The sequence below is a fragment of the Ciona robusta genome, chromosome 6, assembly GCF_009617815.1.
Source record: "Ciona robusta chromosome 6, ASM961781v2".
NCBI classification, from domain to species: domain Eukaryota; kingdom Metazoa; phylum Chordata; class Ascidiacea; order Phlebobranchia; family Cionidae; genus Ciona; species Ciona robusta.
Window position 1 is genome coordinate 4,839,721 of NC_143240.1, and position 17,180 is coordinate 4,856,900.

General features: G+C 39.6%; 6 protein-coding genes across 11 annotated transcripts in view; 5 read left to right on the forward strand and 1 right to left on the reverse strand.

Annotated features, from left to right (window-relative positions):
- The window catches only part of LOC149735211 (uncharacterized), a 27,125-nt gene extending 23,502 nt beyond the window's left edge, over positions 1–3,623 (forward strand). For 4 of the 5 annotated variants that reach the window (XM_089880075.1, XM_089880077.1, XM_089880076.1 and 1 more), the window contains exons 60-74: positions 44–142; positions 360–431; positions 485–701; positions 753–898; positions 1,007–1,162; positions 1,217–1,378; positions 1,640–1,805; positions 1,863–2,008; positions 2,075–2,213; positions 2,271–2,407; positions 2,485–2,615; positions 2,744–2,915; positions 2,997–3,187; positions 3,243–3,351; positions 3,405–3,623. In XM_089880075.1, the coding sequence (XP_089736201.1) occupies positions 44–142; positions 360–431; positions 485–701; positions 753–898; positions 1,007–1,162; positions 1,217–1,378; positions 1,640–1,805; positions 1,863–2,008; positions 2,075–2,213; positions 2,271–2,407; positions 2,485–2,615; positions 2,744–2,915; positions 2,997–3,187; positions 3,243–3,351; positions 3,405–3,497 (2,136 nt within the window). In that variant the 3' untranslated portion in view covers positions 3,498–3,623. Of the gene's footprint in view, positions 1–43; positions 143–359; positions 432–484; positions 702–752; positions 899–1,006; positions 1,163–1,216; positions 1,379–1,639; positions 1,806–1,862; positions 2,009–2,074; positions 2,214–2,270; positions 2,408–2,484; positions 2,638–2,743; positions 2,916–2,996; positions 3,188–3,242; positions 3,352–3,404 lie in introns of all 5 variants that reach the window. The other variant, XR_016385193.1, reaches the window with a different exon arrangement.
- LOC149735212 (uncharacterized) lies at positions 3,618–7,737 on the forward strand. Its single transcript, XM_089880086.1, has 9 exons — positions 3,618–3,752; positions 4,153–4,189; positions 4,240–4,283; positions 6,273–6,390; positions 6,613–6,819; positions 6,868–6,962; positions 7,016–7,110; positions 7,383–7,471; positions 7,540–7,737. The coding sequence occupies exons 2-9, from the start codon at positions 4,171–4,173 to the stop codon at positions 7,632–7,634; spliced, it is 762 nt and encodes a 253-aa protein (XP_089736212.1). The 5' UTR covers positions 3,618–3,752; positions 4,153–4,170; the 3' UTR covers positions 7,635–7,737.
- A 31-nt stretch (positions 7,738–7,768) lies between these two features.
- Positions 7,769–13,471, forward strand: LOC149735213 (apoptosis-inducing factor 3-like). Of its 2 annotated transcripts, none has more exons than XM_089880082.1 (8): positions 7,769–8,070; positions 8,121–8,292; positions 9,971–10,070; positions 10,137–10,375; positions 10,426–10,743; positions 10,799–10,991; positions 12,067–12,213; positions 12,267–13,471. In XM_089880082.1, the coding sequence occupies exons 1-8, from the start codon at positions 7,928–7,930 to the stop codon at positions 12,629–12,631; spliced, it is 1,677 nt and encodes a 558-aa protein (XP_089736208.1). In that variant the 5' UTR covers positions 7,769–7,927; the 3' UTR covers positions 12,632–13,471. The 2 variants fall into 2 exon arrangements, with proteins under 2 accessions (XP_089736208.1, XP_089736209.1); XM_089880083.1 differs by having other exon boundaries at positions 7,937–8,070; positions 8,121–8,296; positions 12,267–12,689.
- On the reverse strand, positions 12,246–13,076 carry LOC149735214 (BLOC-1-related complex subunit 8-like). Its single transcript, XM_089880089.1, has 2 exons — positions 12,834–13,076; positions 12,246–12,765 (listed from the first exon to the last, which is right to left on the reverse strand). Exons 1-2 carry the CDS (start codon positions 13,074–13,076, stop codon positions 12,634–12,636), a joined length of 375 nt encoding a protein of 124 aa, XP_089736215.1. The 3' UTR covers positions 12,246–12,633.
- On the forward strand, positions 13,395–14,119 carry LOC149735215 (ubiquitin carboxyl-terminal hydrolase isozyme L3-like). The gene has a single exon (XM_089880087.1). It carries the CDS (start codon positions 13,395–13,397, stop codon positions 14,076–14,078), a length of 684 nt encoding a protein of 227 aa, XP_089736213.1. The 3' UTR covers positions 14,079–14,119.
- On the forward strand, positions 14,027–17,067 carry LOC149735216 (pescadillo homolog). The gene is made up of 13 exons (XM_089880081.1): positions 14,027–14,170; positions 14,225–14,359; positions 14,426–14,524; positions 14,591–14,700; positions 14,754–14,881; positions 14,937–15,070; positions 15,123–15,314; positions 15,413–15,600; positions 16,124–16,246; positions 16,316–16,500; positions 16,558–16,673; positions 16,731–16,892; positions 16,945–17,067. The coding sequence occupies exons 1-13, from the start codon at positions 14,150–14,152 to the stop codon at positions 17,029–17,031; spliced, it is 1,680 nt and encodes a 559-aa protein (XP_089736207.1). The 5' UTR covers positions 14,027–14,149; the 3' UTR covers positions 17,032–17,067.
- Positions 17,068–17,180: the final 113 nt, after the last annotated feature.

A 17,180-nucleotide genomic window follows, 5' to 3' on the forward strand; every position in this document is an offset into this window, starting at 1 on the left:
TTTTTTATTTCTATGGTATGTATATTATTTCTATGTTTAATAGATGAGTGACATCAGTGGTGAATTGTTGCCGAACCAACGGAGATGTTCGTATTGCGTTCGTATCGTCGTTGGTAATGGGGTTAGGAGGCCATTGTTCGATGTGAGTATAATATTTCTATGTTTATGTACTATTTCTTTGTTTATATAATGTTTCTATGTTTATAAAATATTTCTATGTTTATACAATATTTCTATGTTTATATAATGTTTCTATGTTTATATAATGTTTCAATGTTTATATAATATTTCTATGTTTATATAATGTTTCTATGTTTATATATTATTTTTATGTTTGTATTATGTTTCTATGTTTCCAGATTCACACCCACGAGGAGGATTTAATATTTTGCAACAAACAATGTTATTTTGCGAGCGAATTAGAACATAAAGTGAGTATATGATAAATATTATATTATTTCCATGAAATAAACTTGCCTTATAGATCCCAGTTGTCCACAAGAAGCGCTGGAGAGCCTCACAAGTTTACCAACGACACACATGTAAAATAAATATCTCGACTCTGATCGAACTTCTTCCTGACCCGGAGGTGGCCACTAGGGGGCTCCGGGGAGCTATTGGGGATTACCGTGACGACGGGGTCAAGTTAGAGGTCAAAGGTCGCGGTCGGGGAGGTCGAAGACGAGGGTCCTGTGGTCCAGGTAACTATGGCAACTGCGCTGATCGTCGTGGCAACTCGTTTATATTTTCAGGCGAGGAGACACGTGGCGCCACCAAGCGGTGGAAAGGAATCAAGTGGAAGCGATGGAGCGTGACAACGCCGATTATGAAACCGACCAATCAGAAGGTTCCACCCGACGTCGACGCCCTTATTGCCAAATATGGAGTCGCTCTTAAGGTAAATATTTAAACCGACCAATCACGTACCTCCTTATATTTCACGTACCTCCTTATTTTTAAATCGACCAATCACGTACCTCTTAATATTTAAACCGACCAATTACAGGCCTCCCCCGAATTAGTGGATCGTCGAGCATGTGTGTTGTGCATGAGGGAGGGCGATGGAAATACATCGGGCGTTGCACGTTTGCTTAACTTAGATGTCGACCAATGGATTCATTTGAACTGCGCGCTGTGGTCGGCTGAGGTGTACGAAACACAGGTATATATGATCTCTATGAATTGTGGTATTATATAACATTTCTATGTCACACAGGGTGGAGCGCTAATTAACGTAGACCTCGCAGTAAGTCACGGTTCATCGGTTACATGCAACCATTGTCAGCGTAGGGGTGCGACCGTTCATTGCAATCGCGCAAGATGTCCGAATACTTATCATTGTGCGTGCGCTCTTGAGTGCGGATGCAGGTTCTTTAAGGTGATTGTTACATCATAGTTACCATTGTTACATCATAGTTACCATAGTTACCATTGTTACATCATAGTTACCATTGTTACATAGTTACCAATGTTACATCATAGTTACCATTGTTACATCATAGTTACCATTGTTACATCATAGTTACCATTGTTACATCATAGTTACCAATGTTACATCATAGTTACCATTGTTACATAGTTACCAATGTTACATCATAGTTACCATTGTTACATCATAGTTACCATTGTTACATCACAGGACAAGACAGTATTATGCCCCATGCACGTTGTTGGGGCTGTAGGGGGAACCCCCATGCCCCCCCAAGACCATTTAAGGTCGTTGGCGGTGTTTCGTAAAGTTTACGTGCAGCGTCAGGAAACCAAGCAAATGGCCAGTATAATGCAACAAGGGGAGTTAACGCAAGGTATGTTGTATATATGTATGTGTGTGTATTATATGTTTAAACACTATATAACCACAGGAGAAAGAAATTACATCCTGCGCGTTGGCGCCCTCATGTTCCACGCTGTTGGCCAACTATCCACCCATCAGATGGCGCAGTTCCACAGCAAGTCAGCCATCTTCCCCGCTGGTTACAAATCAACAAGGATATATTGGTCCAAAGATGTGAGTATTAACCACTAACCCACACAAGATTTATTGACCCACCTTCCTACCCCCCCCCCCACACAGAACACACGTCGTCGATGCAAATATTTGAACTCGATCGGGGAACAAGATGGCCGGCCATGGTTCGTTACAACTTACCACTCGATGTCAGCGAAGAACAATGATGATTGTTTGGTCACAATGTCCGGACATGATGTCAATGGTATGTATGATGGTGTTGTATAATATTTCTATTGTATATATTATTTCTATCCCACAGAGGGTTGGAACGAGATATTACACAAACTTGCCAACTTACGATCACACCAACGTATGTTGAAACTATTCCCTAAATACATCAACGGGGAATCTTTGTTTGGGTTGACGTCGCCCGTAGTTTGTCGGATACTAGAGTCCGTAAGTGTAACTATTATGACATCACAACACTTAAACCAATATGACATCACAACAATCTAACCATTATGACATCACAGTTACCAAACATCGAACTTTGCGCCAACTACAAGTTTCGTTTCGGACGATCACCGGTGTTAGAGCTCCCACTAGCGGTGAACCCAACGGGATGTGCGAGAACGGAACCCCACATCAAGCAATGTCGCAAAAAGTTGGTGGCGTGTTTTACAAAAGTGAGAATTAGTTGAGTTTATTAAGATTTGGTGGAGTTGAGGGGAGACAGGTGTAGTGGCAGGTAGGGGGGGTTGGGGGGTGAAACTAACCATCAATGTTGTACAGACCACATACATTGATCAGCAACTTGATGAGCGAATATTATGAATCAACCGGCATTGGCGACGCGTCTGCTTCATTATACGGGAAACATTTTGTTCATTCAAAATCTTCACAATACAGAAGGATGAAACAAGAATGGAGGAGCAATGTTTATCTTGCGCGATCTAGAATACAGGTTATTATGATGTCATAAACATACATAGTGTTATTATCACTCTATTACATAATACCATGTAACTAACACGATTCATTCCAGGGCCTTGGATTGTTTGCGAGTCGCGACATCGAACCAGGAACCATGGTTATCGAATATATCGGTGACATCATCAGGTCAGAGGTCGCCGAGAAACGAGAGAAGAATTACGAGGCAGCTAACCGGGGCGTTTATATGTTTAGACTTGACTCTGATTATATTGTGGACGCTACTGTTACTGGTGGGCCCGCGAGGTATTTCATTCATATGCATCGATGGGTACACGGGATAACTATTATATATTTTCAGGTATATTAACCACTCATGCAACCCCAACTGTGTAGCAGAAGTCGTTAACTTTGAAAAAGAAAAGAAAATAATGATAATTTCCAACCGACATATTCTTAGTGGGGAAGAGGTAACTATTATGTTTGTTTGTTTTTTATAAATTTTAATAAAACTGTTTTTCAGTTGAATTATGACTATAAGTTTGACTTTGAAGACGAAGGAAATAAAATCCCCTGTCTCTGTGGCGCCATCAACTGTCGGAAGTGGATGAATTAAAGCATAACATTTATTTTAATGTGATTTCTATGTATATATTATGTACAGTGCATGAAAACTGCCCGTTTGTAAATTTGTTGTACGATATATTTGTAGTGGAACAGAAATAAATCAAATTGTCAAATATTTTATCGTTTTAATCATGGAAACAAAATAATATTCATTTAATGTATTTCGTCCCCGATAGTATCTGGTTTCCCGCTAACACGTCATAGTCACGTGACAAGATCCACGAGGCACGTGAAGGTAGCGAAGGTAACGTCTTTCATTTCTTGATTCATTTAATTTGATTAAATTATATTTAGCCGGTTATTTGTAGGTTGTAAACTTAATTAAATGTTAGATATGTTTATAGTAAATAATATTTGCTGGTTTCTGTTTAAAAACCTCAGTTATCCGTTGATTTATTGTTGTAATTTTACCCGTATATACTTAACGATGTATAGAATTAGATCGTGGGTTTTATTTTTAAATTAATTCCATTATCAACTACTTTACGATGGACAATTGTAGTCTGTGTTGTCATAATCAAGCTGATGATGTCACAATGTTTTAAAACTTAAAATTCTACTGTTTGTTTATTTAAATAAACTAATTATGATGTAACAATATATATTGTTTATAACAATGGTGACATATTTGAACTTTAATATAGCTCAGCTATGATGTCATAATGGCCAAGAACAAAGAAGGTATTTATTTTGTTTGTTTATTTTACTTTGTAATAATTTTCAACAAACAGTCTCGTTGCAAGAAGCTTTCCTTAAATTCAAGCGAAAGAAGCAGGTTAGTGGTAGTTGCGTGGATATTGCAATTTATCATCATGCTTTGTACAGTGTTGCCGTGTGTTTGTGCAGTGTTGCCATTGTAAATGTTTCATAAATTGTTTCTGCGCCATAATGTTCAAATTTTAAACTGAGGGTATTTCTGTTGTTTGCCTAAAATATATTGTAATCCTGATTATAATTACTGATGTTTAATCCTCAGTGTTGAAGAACCTGTGTGTAGATTGTGTTTCTTAATTTAGTTATCAGTTTTGCAAAGTATTGCCTGTATTTTTGTGCAAGTTGATATGTTAGTGTAGAATCCTCTGTAAAATAACAGATTAAATGCAATATGTAAAGGGGTTGTTAGGGGGGGGGGAGCATTCTTCATCATCGCGTAACTTAATTATCCACGATGGCCAACTACTTTTTGTGAGAAAGTTTTAAAATATTTTGTTGAAGTTAATTCTCCGTGGTAACAAATAATTAAATTGAATGTTTGAAATTATAATTAAATCTGGAAATGGATTTGTATTGTGTTGTAACAATGAGTTAATTATGTCGTCATAAGCTACACCTGTAAACGTGATGTTAATTGTTACCACGTGACAAAAACAGGTGTACAAAGGCTTATATAAAGGAATCGGTGGCGAGGTTCAATTTATTTCTAATCTGTTCGCCATCGAACGATGTTTAACGCGCGCCCTAACCCACGTGGTCGACCACGAGGCCACCTTTATGACGTCATAAAGCGTGGTCGCGGAGTAAGAACTGTTACGTCATAGGTGGTTTGAAACTTTACGGTGATCGTTGTTTACGCGCGACGTCTTTATCGTCTAGAAATCCGCGTGTTTGTGACGTTATTTGCGTGTGTTGATTAGTAGCGTGCATCACTGTATATTTATTAACGTGCATCACTGGTAGAAAACCGACGTGCATCACTGTAGATTTAAGATGCACATTACAGAATTTCGAATCCTTTTGTACTCAAGTCTAATTACGGGAATCGGTATTCTGTTTAATGACGTCATCATCTTAATCTAAACTAATAATTATTTAAAATTTAATAATTTTGAAAAAAAGATTCTTCCGAGGAAAAACGTTTTGCAGCGTCTTTTTACAGGTTGCTATACGTTTCGGCTTGGCCGTTTTGGCTTCATACGTTTTTTCTTATAAATACAAAAAATTCGGAATTCGGAATTTTAGATTCGAAATAAAGTATTCTAGGATATCCTAGAACATCTAATTATTTTGTAATGTGCATCCCTAGATTTAGTGTGGTTTAAATCAACTAAGGCGTATGCGATATTAAAGAGAAAGGATTTGACTCGTTGGTGAATTCCTTTATTTGCTTTGTCGGAAAGTTTCGTGCCAACCGAATCACCAACCACGCAGTATCGGAGCATTGTGTGTCTAATACTGCCTGGTAATGGTGATTGGGTGGATACGTACGAGCAGCAATTAGCACAATAAGGAAAGCTACCCAGGATAATGGACTATTATTTCGTATTCTAGAATTTCGTAAACGTGTAATTTGTCAATTGTGACGAAACACCCGCGAAAATAATATGGTTCCGGTTGGTTGAACACGTGTCGCATACACCTGCGTCATCACCCAGTTACCATGACAACCCCTATGTTATGGTCACGGTGGATAAATATGAAAGGCCGCCTTTTCTTCGGCGGATGGTTTAATAAAGCGACACTAGGTTGGTGTTGTTAGTAGTCGCTGACGCCCTGGTGTATCTTGGTCATATAGTGTTGTAGATTCATGATCTAACACTGTCTGGTAAAGATGCATTCGACGTGTCTCTTTCAACTTGATTGTGACGTCATTATGCTAGTTGTTAGCGCCAACATGCGGAGAATAAGCGACGTCTTGGATCGTAATTCTGTGACGTGACAAACGGCTTTTGTTGCGTCGCAAAATTTCGTTCTAAAGATTTTGTTTGTGCCGAAACTATCGTCATTGTTACGTCATAAGTAGATTTAGAAAGTTGAATTGTTGCAGGAGGAGTTGAATTACGGAAAGCGCGCCACCCAACGGTCGCCATTACGTCATAAATTCGTTGAACAATGTCGGAGCTACATTGGGGTTCCTTACAAGAAGAGATATCACGTGACAGGGAGTACGCACTGAAGCGTGAATAGCGCGCCAAACACGTCACAATAGGGAAACAATAAAGGAAGGAAACGTCGACACGCTTGATTAACTTACCCCATTGTCTACCCTATGTGACGTCATATATGGCGGCAAACGTCGGCCAATTAAATTTGAATGAAATATACACCATAGTTACGTCACATTGTTGATTGTGTCGTAACCTAACAACCTCTTTGTTACGTCACAGGTGCAGCTTATAATTCGCCATTATTTCTTGATTGTTGCGGTTTGATTCGTCGCGTGTTACGCGATTTACGCGCCGACTTCGGTTTCAACATTGGTCCATGGAACCAAGGCTACATGTTCGATACACTGCCTCTAGTGGTCGAAGATGTGGCGGAAATGAAAGCGGGAGATCTCGTCTTTGTGATTGGTCGATATTTTAAACAAGGAGGTAACTGTGGTTACCTTGTGTGACGTCATATTGAAAATTGTTACGTAGTGAAGCGTCCTGCACACGATGTCGTGCACGTCGAGGTATGGGCGGGTGATTGTTACAAAACAATAGCTGCGCGGTGGAACAATGGGTTTGTGCAGGTGTGTGTGTGACGTCATAATGCCACGTGTAAATAATGCTGACTCATGTTTAGGTGTTCGATGATTACAGGTTCGAAAGTCGAAGCTATGGCGATATGACGTATCACTTCAGGTCAATTGATACGTGGTTGGAGGGTGTGTGTAAAAGGTGAGCATGTTTGGAGGGTGTGTGTAATAGACTCACGCATGCGCACAAGAAACCACCGAGGTGAAAATTGTTTTAGAATTCCACCCCGTGACGTCACGGTTCGCTGGTCGCGGAAATCCCGCCACGTTGATTGTGACATAACAGACAATGTAACGAAAGTTAAATAAAGGGTTTTATTATGACGTCATAAAGGGCATTGTTTAGAACACAAAGAGTAATAGACGCGCCCACTATACAACCCCATTATTACGTCACATTATTATTTATTCTAGTTTTTGCCCTGAACATCCGTGGCATCGAAAGGAACAAAAACTTTCTACCAGGTCAATATTCTACTGTGACGTCATTGATGGTGACGTAGGTAGGTTGTGGTTGGTGGATTTAAAATCACGTGATGTTTCAGATTCACCAAATGTTTATTCTTTCCAGCTACGTCACAACATTATGACGTCATAGCTAAGGATTTAGCGGATCGTGCTCTTTGCTGCGCTCTTGCGGAGTTGCGTTTAGAATTGTATGTGTGACGTAACACTGAATAATTAAGTAACAATCACTGTAGTTTCATTTTAGCGTAGACAATACACTTTATACGTCATATATCAAACTTTATTATGACGTAATATTGTACCGGGGGTGGATTGCGTCGAACAGGATGACCAAATAGGGAGATTGATGCTTTGCAGCAGTTGCCATGATGACGCTGCGCACGTTTGTGACGTCATTCAGGGTGTTCGAGCGGGCAACTATGACGTCACAGATATAAATAAAGTTCAGAATGTGATAGTTCGCGATGTAGGAAAGATTGTCTATTCATTTAATGGCTTGTGTTAGTGACGAAACAATGAATAGTGTTAGCGATGAATTTATTGAAGATGCCGTTTGTAAAGTTAGCGAGTTGGGGGCGAATGAATCGATGAAAGAGGTTGATTTGGGTGGGGTGGGCAAATGTTTGGTTGTCAGGTGTGTATATGCTATGTTACGTCAGAATATATATTATTATGACGTCACAGGAGCAAAGATGGGCACGTCTCGGCGATTGGTTCTCGTTGTAGCCACTATGGTGCGCCTCTAGTGGATGGAAGTTTGTTGGATGGTTATATAAGATGTCCATGGCATGGGGCTTGTTTTAATGCAACAACGGGTGATATTGAAGAATTCCCGGGGTTGGATGGTTTACATAAGGTGGGTTGGATGGTTTACATAAGGTGGGTTGGATGGTTTACATAAGGTGGGTTGGATGGTTTAGATAAGGTGGGTTGGATGGTTTACATAAGGTGGGTTGGATGGTTTACATAAGGTGGGTTGGATGGTTTACATAAGGTGGGTTGGATGGTTTAAATAAGGTGGGTTGGATGGTTTAAATAAAGTGGGTTGGATGGTTTACATAAGGTGGGTTGGATGGTTTACATAAGGTGGGTTGGATGGTTTACATAAGGTGGGTTGGATGGTTTACATGGGGTGGGTTGGATGGTTTACATAAGGTGGGTTGGATGGTTTACATAAGGTGGGTTGGATGGTTTACATAAGGTGGGTTGGATGGTTTACATGGGGTGGGTTGGATGGTTTACATAAGGTGGGTTTGATGGTTTACATAAGGTGGGTTGGATGGTTTACATAAGGTGGGTTGGATGGTTTACATAAGGTGGGTTGGATGGTTTACAAAAGGTGGGTTGGATGGTTTACATGGGGTGGGTTGGATGGTTTACATGGGGTGGGTTGGATGGTTTACATAGGGTGGGTTGGATGGTTTACATAAGGTGGGTTGGATGGTTTACAAAAGGTGGGTTGGATGGTTTACATAAGGTGGGTTGGATGGTTTACATAAGGTGGGTTGGATGGTTTACAAAAGGTGGGTTGGATGGTTTACATAAGGTGGGTTGGATGGTTTACAAAAGGTGGGTTGGATGGTTTACATGAGGTGGGTTGGATGGTTTACATAAGGTGGGTTTGATGGTTTACATAAGGTGGGTTTGATGGTTTACATAAGGTGGGTTGGATGGTTTACATAAGGTGGGTTGGATGGTTTACATGGGGTGGGTTGGATGGTTTACATAAGGTGGGTTGGATGGTTTACATAAGGTGGGTTGGATGGTTTACATGGGGTGGGTTGGATGGTTTACCTAAGGTGGGTTGGATGGTTTACATAAGGTGGGTTGGATGGTTTACATAGGGTGGGTTGGATGGTTTACATAAGGTGGGTTGGATGGTTTAAATAAGGTGGGTTGGATGGTTTACATAAGGTGGGTTGGATGGTTTACATAAGGTGGGTTGGATGGTTTACATAAGGTGGGTTGGATGGTTTACATAAGGTGGGTTGGATGGTTTACATAAGGTGGGTTGGATGGTTTACATAAGGTGGGTTGGATGGTTTACATAAGGTGGGTTGGATGGTTTACATGGGGTGGGTTGGATGGTTTACCTAAGGTGGGTTGGATGGTTTACATAAGGTGGGTTGGATGGTTTACATAGGGTGGGTTGGATGGTTTACATAAGGTGGGTTGGATGGTTTACATAAGGTGGGTTGGATGGTTTACATAAGGTGGGTTGGATGGTTTACATAAGGTGGGTTGGATGGTTTACATAAGGTGGGTTGGATGGTTTACATGGGGTGGGTTGGATGGTTTACATAAGGTGGGTTGGATGGTTTACATAAGGTGGGTTGGATGGTTTACATAAGGTGGGTTGGATGGTTTACATAAGGTGGGTTGGATGGTTTACATAAGGTGGGTTGGATGGTTTACATAAGGTGGGTTGGATGGTTTAAATAAGGTGGGTTGGATGGTTTACATAAGTATAAGGTGGTTAGGGTCTAACACTCTAACCAGTATAAAGTTAAATATATGACTGTAGCTATTGTTAGGTAACAATCAAAGATGATGACGTCATAATACGAGCAAAGCGTTCGTTATTGAAGAACAACAAACGTAACGATCTGATTGGTCAATCTCCTGTTCATGTTGGTACGTCATATCATACTTTTTTACGTCATAAACCACAATAAACACACTCATTGTGACATCATACAGGTGATGATGACATAACAAAGCGTATTGTTATCATCGGTGGCGGGCCATCTTCCCTCGTGTGTGCCGAGACATTACGTCACAATGGGTTTAATGGTCGCATCATAATCCTCAGCCGAGATATTCATCCGCCATATGATCGCGCAAGAATTAGCAAGGATCTACTTGTTGAAGCTGAAGATGTTTATTTAAGAACAAGGGAATATTACGTCACAATTAACGTGGAATTGTTTAACGAAGCGGTAAATATATTATTCGTGTTTGTGACGTCACTTATATGATTGTGATGTAGGAAGTGGTTGGTGTTGACGTCATAAAGAAGAGAGTTCGGTTATCCAATCACATCGCAGGAATTGATTACATGGTATATGACAAGCTAGTTATCGCAACAGGGGGAGTCCCTCGTACATTAGAACCCACCCTTGGTTGGAGGTTGGGAAATGTTTACGTACTTAGAACACACGGTGATGCTGGTAGGATTGTGGATGCTTGTCAAGGTAAAAGAGTTGTCATCGTCGGCTCTTCGTTTATTGCTATGGAAGTGACGTCGTATCTTACGTCACACAAGATTACGTCATCGGTTGCCATTGTGTGTGGACGTCAATCGGAGGTTTGTTTAAACATCTTTATTACGTCATAACTAAATTACCTTTATTACGTCATAGTGTCCGTTCGAGAAGACGCTTGGGCGTAAAGTTGGCGAAGCGTTGATGGGTTTGCATGAAAGAGAGGGATTGGTGAGGTTTTATAAAGGGGTGGGGGTAGACCGGTTGATGGGGGGGCAAGATGGAACAGTCAAGTTTGTCAGGCTGTCGGATGGAAGAGTCACGGACGCCGATGTCGTTGTGTTGGGGATAGGTGAGGTATTGTACATTATGTTGTTGTGTTGGGGATAGGTGGGGTTTTATACATTATGTTGTTGTGTTGGGGATAGGTGGGGTTTTATACATTATGTTGTTGTGTTGGGGATAGGTGGGGTATTGTACATTATGTTGTTGTGTTGGGGATAGGTGGGGTATTGTACATTATGTTGTTGTGTTGGGGATAGGTGGGGTATTGTACATTATGTTGTTGTGTTGGGGATAGGTGGGGTTTTATACATTATGTTGTTGTGTTGGGGATAGGTGGGGTATTGTACATTATGTTGTTGTGTTGGGGATAGGTGGGGTATTGTACATTATGTTGTTGTGTTGGGGATAGGTGGGGTATTATACATTATGTTGTTGTGTTGGGGATAGGTGGGGTATTATACATTATGTTGTTGTGTTGGGGATAGGTGGGGTATTGTACATTATGTTGTTGTGTTGGGGATAGGTGGGGTATTATACATTATGTTGTTGTGTTGGGGATAGGTGGGGTATTGTACATTATGTTGTTGTGTTGGGGATAGGTGGGGTATTATACATTATGTTGTTGTGTTGGGGATAGGTGGGGTATTGTACATTATGTTGTTGTGTTGGGGATAGGTGGGGTATTGTACATTATGTTGTTGTGTTGGGGATAGGTGGGGTATTATACATTATGTTGTTGTGTTGGGGATAGGTGGGGTATTATACATTATGTTGTTGTGTTGGGGATAGGTGGGGTATTATACATTATGTTGTTGTGTTGGGGATAGGTGGGGTATTATACATTATGTTGTTGTGTTGGGGATAGGTGGGGTATTATACATTATGTTGTTGTGTTGGGGATAGGTGGGGTATTATACATTATGTTGTTGTGTTGGGGATAGGTGGGGTATTATACATTATGTTGTTGTGTTGGGGATAGGTGGGGTATTGTACATTATGTTGTTGTGTTGGGGATAGGTGAGGTATTATACATTATGTTGTTGTGTTGGGGATAGGTGAGGTATTATACATTATGTTGTTGTGTTGGGGATAGTTGGGGTATTGTACATTATGTTGTTGCATCTACAATATCATACACACAGGTATGAAACCGGCCACACAGTTTTTACGAGATTCTGAAATTCGTTTAACACAACGTGGGTTTATTCAAGTGGACGGACATATGACAACTAAGGTTCCTAATGTTTATGCTATTGGTGATGTCACAATGTTTCCACTTGCTATTAGAGGTGATGTCATAATACATATTATTACATACGTGTATGACATCATATTTTATTAGGTGGTGAAATGGTGAATATACAACATTGGCAAATGGCGCAAGCACATGGTCGTATCGCTGCATTAGATATAATACGTTCATTGTCATACAAATTAGGAAGCTCGCAGACCCCGCCCCCTGTAGCTATCGTTCCATTCTTTTGGACGGTTCAATATGGCAGAAGTTTAAGGTTCGCTGGGTGTGCTAGCGGTCATGATGATGTCATAATACAAGGAGATTTGGATGAATTAAAGTTTGCGGCTTATTATGTAAAGAATAATGTCATTGTTGGCATGGCAACAATGTCAATGGATCCGTTAGTTGCAGAGTTTGCAAACAAATTATCAAAGGGTGATGTCGTATTGAAACAAGACGTCCAACATTAAAGTCATTTCATGTTCGTTATCGCAGCTGCTGTTGTTGCTCGTGCAAGTAACTTCTCAATGTTGGAAAATATTTCGGAAGATTTTTTCATGTCTTGGATTACATTCGTTGATCCACTGGTATCAAACACTAGGCCCTACAAATAAATATAAACAACAAATATGAACAAAAACAATACAACAAACATAATATAAACAAAAACACCTTTAGTTGGTTATCAGAAGCTTTTGTTGTACTTTCGCATGCAACCAGCTTCGGCATGGCTTTCCTTATATGTTGTTGTATTCTGTACAAACCAAGTGAAGGTTCATTCGCCACTAAATGCCCAGTCTTATTCACATCGTCACAACAACGTTGAACTTTTTGTTCCAATATTTTATCGTTGATTTGTAGGTTCATATCACGATCGTTTTTAAATTGTTCATTTCCTGTATAAAAACTAAACATCGCTCCCCTAATGTTTATGAAGATACGCTTCAATGAATCTTTACGATTATACTATTTCTATTTGCTATATTTTTTTCCTCCCCTATGTTTAAAACCCCGGAATACCAAAGCAAAGTTTTATTTTATAGATTATTATATTTAGTGATGTACTGATGACGTTTTAATGACGCAACAATATTAGTTTGTAATATTTTATTTTTATAAGTTTATAACATTTCTATGACCAGCCACATGTTGGACATAGATATCTTAAATGACGTCATATTTCCCAAGCATGTTTAGTTCTCGACAGCTTGTGTGTTTAGATCAGTAGATATCATGGCTGGACCTCCAGTAAGATGGATGCCGCTGGAATCAAACCCAGAGGTTATGAATAAATATATTTCGTTACTTGGCGTTCCAACCTCATGGCAATTTACCGACGTGTTTGGTTTGGATCCGGAGTTACTATGTATGATCCCCCAGCCATGTTGCGCCCTCATACTACTTTTCCCGATCACTCAAGATTATTATGAAGCATTCAAAGACGAACCAAAGCAAGAAGTTAGTGAGAAACTTTTCTTTATGAAGCAAACCATAAGAAACGCATGCGGTACCATTGGTGTGATACACGCGGTAGCAAACGCACGCGAGAAGATTGGAATCGATGAAACTTCGGTAATTGGGAAGTTTTTGGCGGATTGTGGGAAATTGGATTCCAGTGATAAAGGAAAACGACTGGAAACCGACGTTTCGATTCAAAATCTTCATAAACAATGTGCAAGCGAAGGTCAAACCGCTGCGTTGGTCGCGGAATCTAAAGTGGATTTGCATTTTGTTGCTTTGGTTCAGGTTGATGGTTGTTTGTATGAGTTTGATGGATGTAAACCGACACCTGTCAATCACGGAAGTTCATCTGAGGAAACTTTCGTCATGGATGCGGCACGTGTTTGTCGGGAATTTATGGCAAAGAATAAAAATGAACTTCGTTTTACCATTGTTGCGTTGAGTAAACTCGTATAAATATTAATATATTCCTCTAATTTGTGTAAATTATGTTTTAGGTTTAGTTAAATAAAGTTGATAGTTACAACATGGGCCGCGTTAAAAAAAAGGTATGAGTTTATAAAATGTTTATTTGTTGCAAATATTGATAACTATGTTAATAGTTTGATGCCGGGGCAGCGACTCAATATATTACAAGGAAACGAGCGTGTAAAAAACTTCAATTGTCGTTGGCAGATTTTCGAAGGTTGTGTATTTTGAAAGGAGTATACCCACATGCGCCAGCTAATAAGAAAAAGGTGGGTTTGATTTGGGGGGGGGGGGGGTTATTTGGGGATTATTGTTATAAAGATTAATATTTGCAGGTGAACAAGGGAAGCACGGCAAACAGGACGTTTTATTTCATGAAAGATATTCAGTTTCTTTCTCATGAACCTGTGATTAATAAGTTTAGGGAGTATAAGGTTTGTTTATTATATTTAATGTTTGTTTATATTTGTGTTTATTATTACAATATTCCTTTTATTCAGATTTACGTGAAAAGATTGAAGAAATCTGACAACAGGAAAGATCGGATCCGAAGTTCTCACATCCGGAGTAACAAACCAAGTTATAAAGTGGATCATATTGTTAGGGAGAGGTGGGTTGCGGGTGGGGGTGGGATGGCAATGTTTAAACGTTGTTGTTGTGCAGGTATCCATCGTTTGTTGATGCATTGCGAGATTTAGATGATGCACTATGTATGTGTTTCTTGTTTGCAAGTTTACCAAGATCAGGAAGAGTTCATGTGGAAACTATTCAACTATGCAGGCGATTAACTGGTACTTTAATCATGGAGTTTTTAATAAATTATTTTGAACTTTATTTATTTTTCAGTTGAATTCATGCAGTTTGTGATCTCTGCAAAATGCTTGAGGAAAGTATTTGTTTCCATCAAAGGATATTATTTCCAAGCTGTTATAATGTCGCAAATGATAACATGGGTGGTGCCGCATAATTTTCCTCACAATGTAAGTTGATGTTGCTTTCATCCAAACATTATGTAATCATAAACATCTGCAGCATCCAACTGACGTTGACTTCCGCGTGATGTCAACTTTCACAGAGTTTTATATTTCTATGTTGGGTTTCGTTTTGTATCGTTTGTATCACTCGTTGAACATGCATTATCCGCCGTTACCCACCACTACAAATGCTAAAGTTGAAATGTTGGGGGAAGGAAAGTTTTGCCATGAAAAGGAAAAGAATTTGGAGGTGAATTATTTGCAACAAAGTTATTCATGTTTTGATGATGCTTATGCAGGGTGTTTTTGTTGGTGGTTGTTTATTTAATTTATTCTTGTTGTTTACAGATAATTGGTTCGTTGAACACCCCGTTAGCAAAGTTTGAGCCGGACGATCCGGAAGAAGATGACGTTGAGTTGGAAGGTGAAGGTTTGAAACAAGATGAAACACAACAGGATTTGAAAGGTTTATTTCAAGATTGTCGGTTCTTTCTGTCAAGGGAAGTCCCCAAGGAACCTTTGGTGTTTGTAATAAGGTGGGTTATTTATAAGGTGGGTGGGTTATTTATAGGGTGGGTGGGTTATTTATAGGGTGGGTGGGTTATTTATAGGGTGGGTGGGTTATTTATAGGGTGGGTGGGTTATTTATAGGGTGGGTGGGTTATTTATAGGGTGGGTGGGTTATTTATAGGGTGGGTGGGTTATTTATAGGGTGGGTGGGTTATTTATAAGGTGGGTGGGTTATTTATAGTGTGGGTGGGTTATTTATAGGGTGGGTGGGTTATTTATAGGGTGGGTGGGTTATTTATAAGGTGGGTGGGTTATTTATAGGGTGGGTGGGTTATTTATAAGGTGGGTGGGTTATTTATAGGGTGGGTGGGTTATTTATAAGGTGGGTGGGTTATTTATAGGGTGGGTGGGTTATTTATAAGGTGGGTGGGTTATTTATATGGTGGGTGGGTTATTTATAGGGTGGGTGGGTTATTTATAGGGTGGGTGGGTTATTTATACGGTGGGTGGGTTATTTATATCACACAATATTATATTCCAACATCCCAGGAGCTGTGGAGGGGAAGTGTCTTGGGATGAAACTCAAGGTCTTGGAGCGACTTATAATTCCAATGATGAAACGATTACTCATCAAATAATTGATCGGCCCGTAGAAAAAACTTTCATTTCAAGGTTTGTGTTGTTAATGTTATTTTTATGTGGGAATACTTTGTTGTTAATGTTATTTTGATGTGACGTTAGATATTACCTTCAACCACAATGGGTGTTTGATTCAATGAACGCTGGGATTAAACTACCATTAAAGGGGTATTTGCCGGGTGATTCATTGCCGCCCCATCTTTCCCCATTCGTCGACGAATCGAATGGGGCGTATGTTCCTCCTGAGCGCCACCGTGTGATTGCTTTGCAACGAGGAGACGACCCAGGTTGAAAATATTGTGTTTTTCAAATTGTTTTTATTCACACTGTTTGTTGTTGTACAGGTCTTAATATGGATGATGATGTCAGCGATGATGCAAGTGATGATGTCACTGATGATGATGATGTCACCAATGATGATGTCATTGATGATGCAAACCTGGATGGTTTGAATACAAAGGTTTGAAACGCAAGCCATGTGACAAACTATATTCAACTTAATGGTTTTTTGCTGCAGGCCAATGTTAAGATAACTTCCGGTAAATTGGACGTGGATAGAAAAGAAAATGTTGACCAAATCCAGAGTGAAGAGAAACGTCTCGCTGTTATGATGATTCCAAAGAAACAAAAACGACTTTATGAAAAGATTAAATATGGGCAAAGGCGTAAAGTCCGAGAGGTAATATTTAAACACTTGTGACATTTTCATGTTTAACATCATTTATGTTTAGGCTGAAGCTTTAGCAGACAAAAGGAAACTGATTGATGCTGAAGCCAAAAAAAATCAAAGAAAACAAAAACGCCGTCAAAAATCTTAAATTAGTGTTGAAATATTAAATTTCTTACCGATTTAATTTGTGTATTTGTTGGGACGAAAGTTATGTAACTTTAGTTTAGATTTGGTTTTAGTTAATTGGATAATATGAGGTATAATGTGCGCTGTACCATAGATATCATATGATATCTA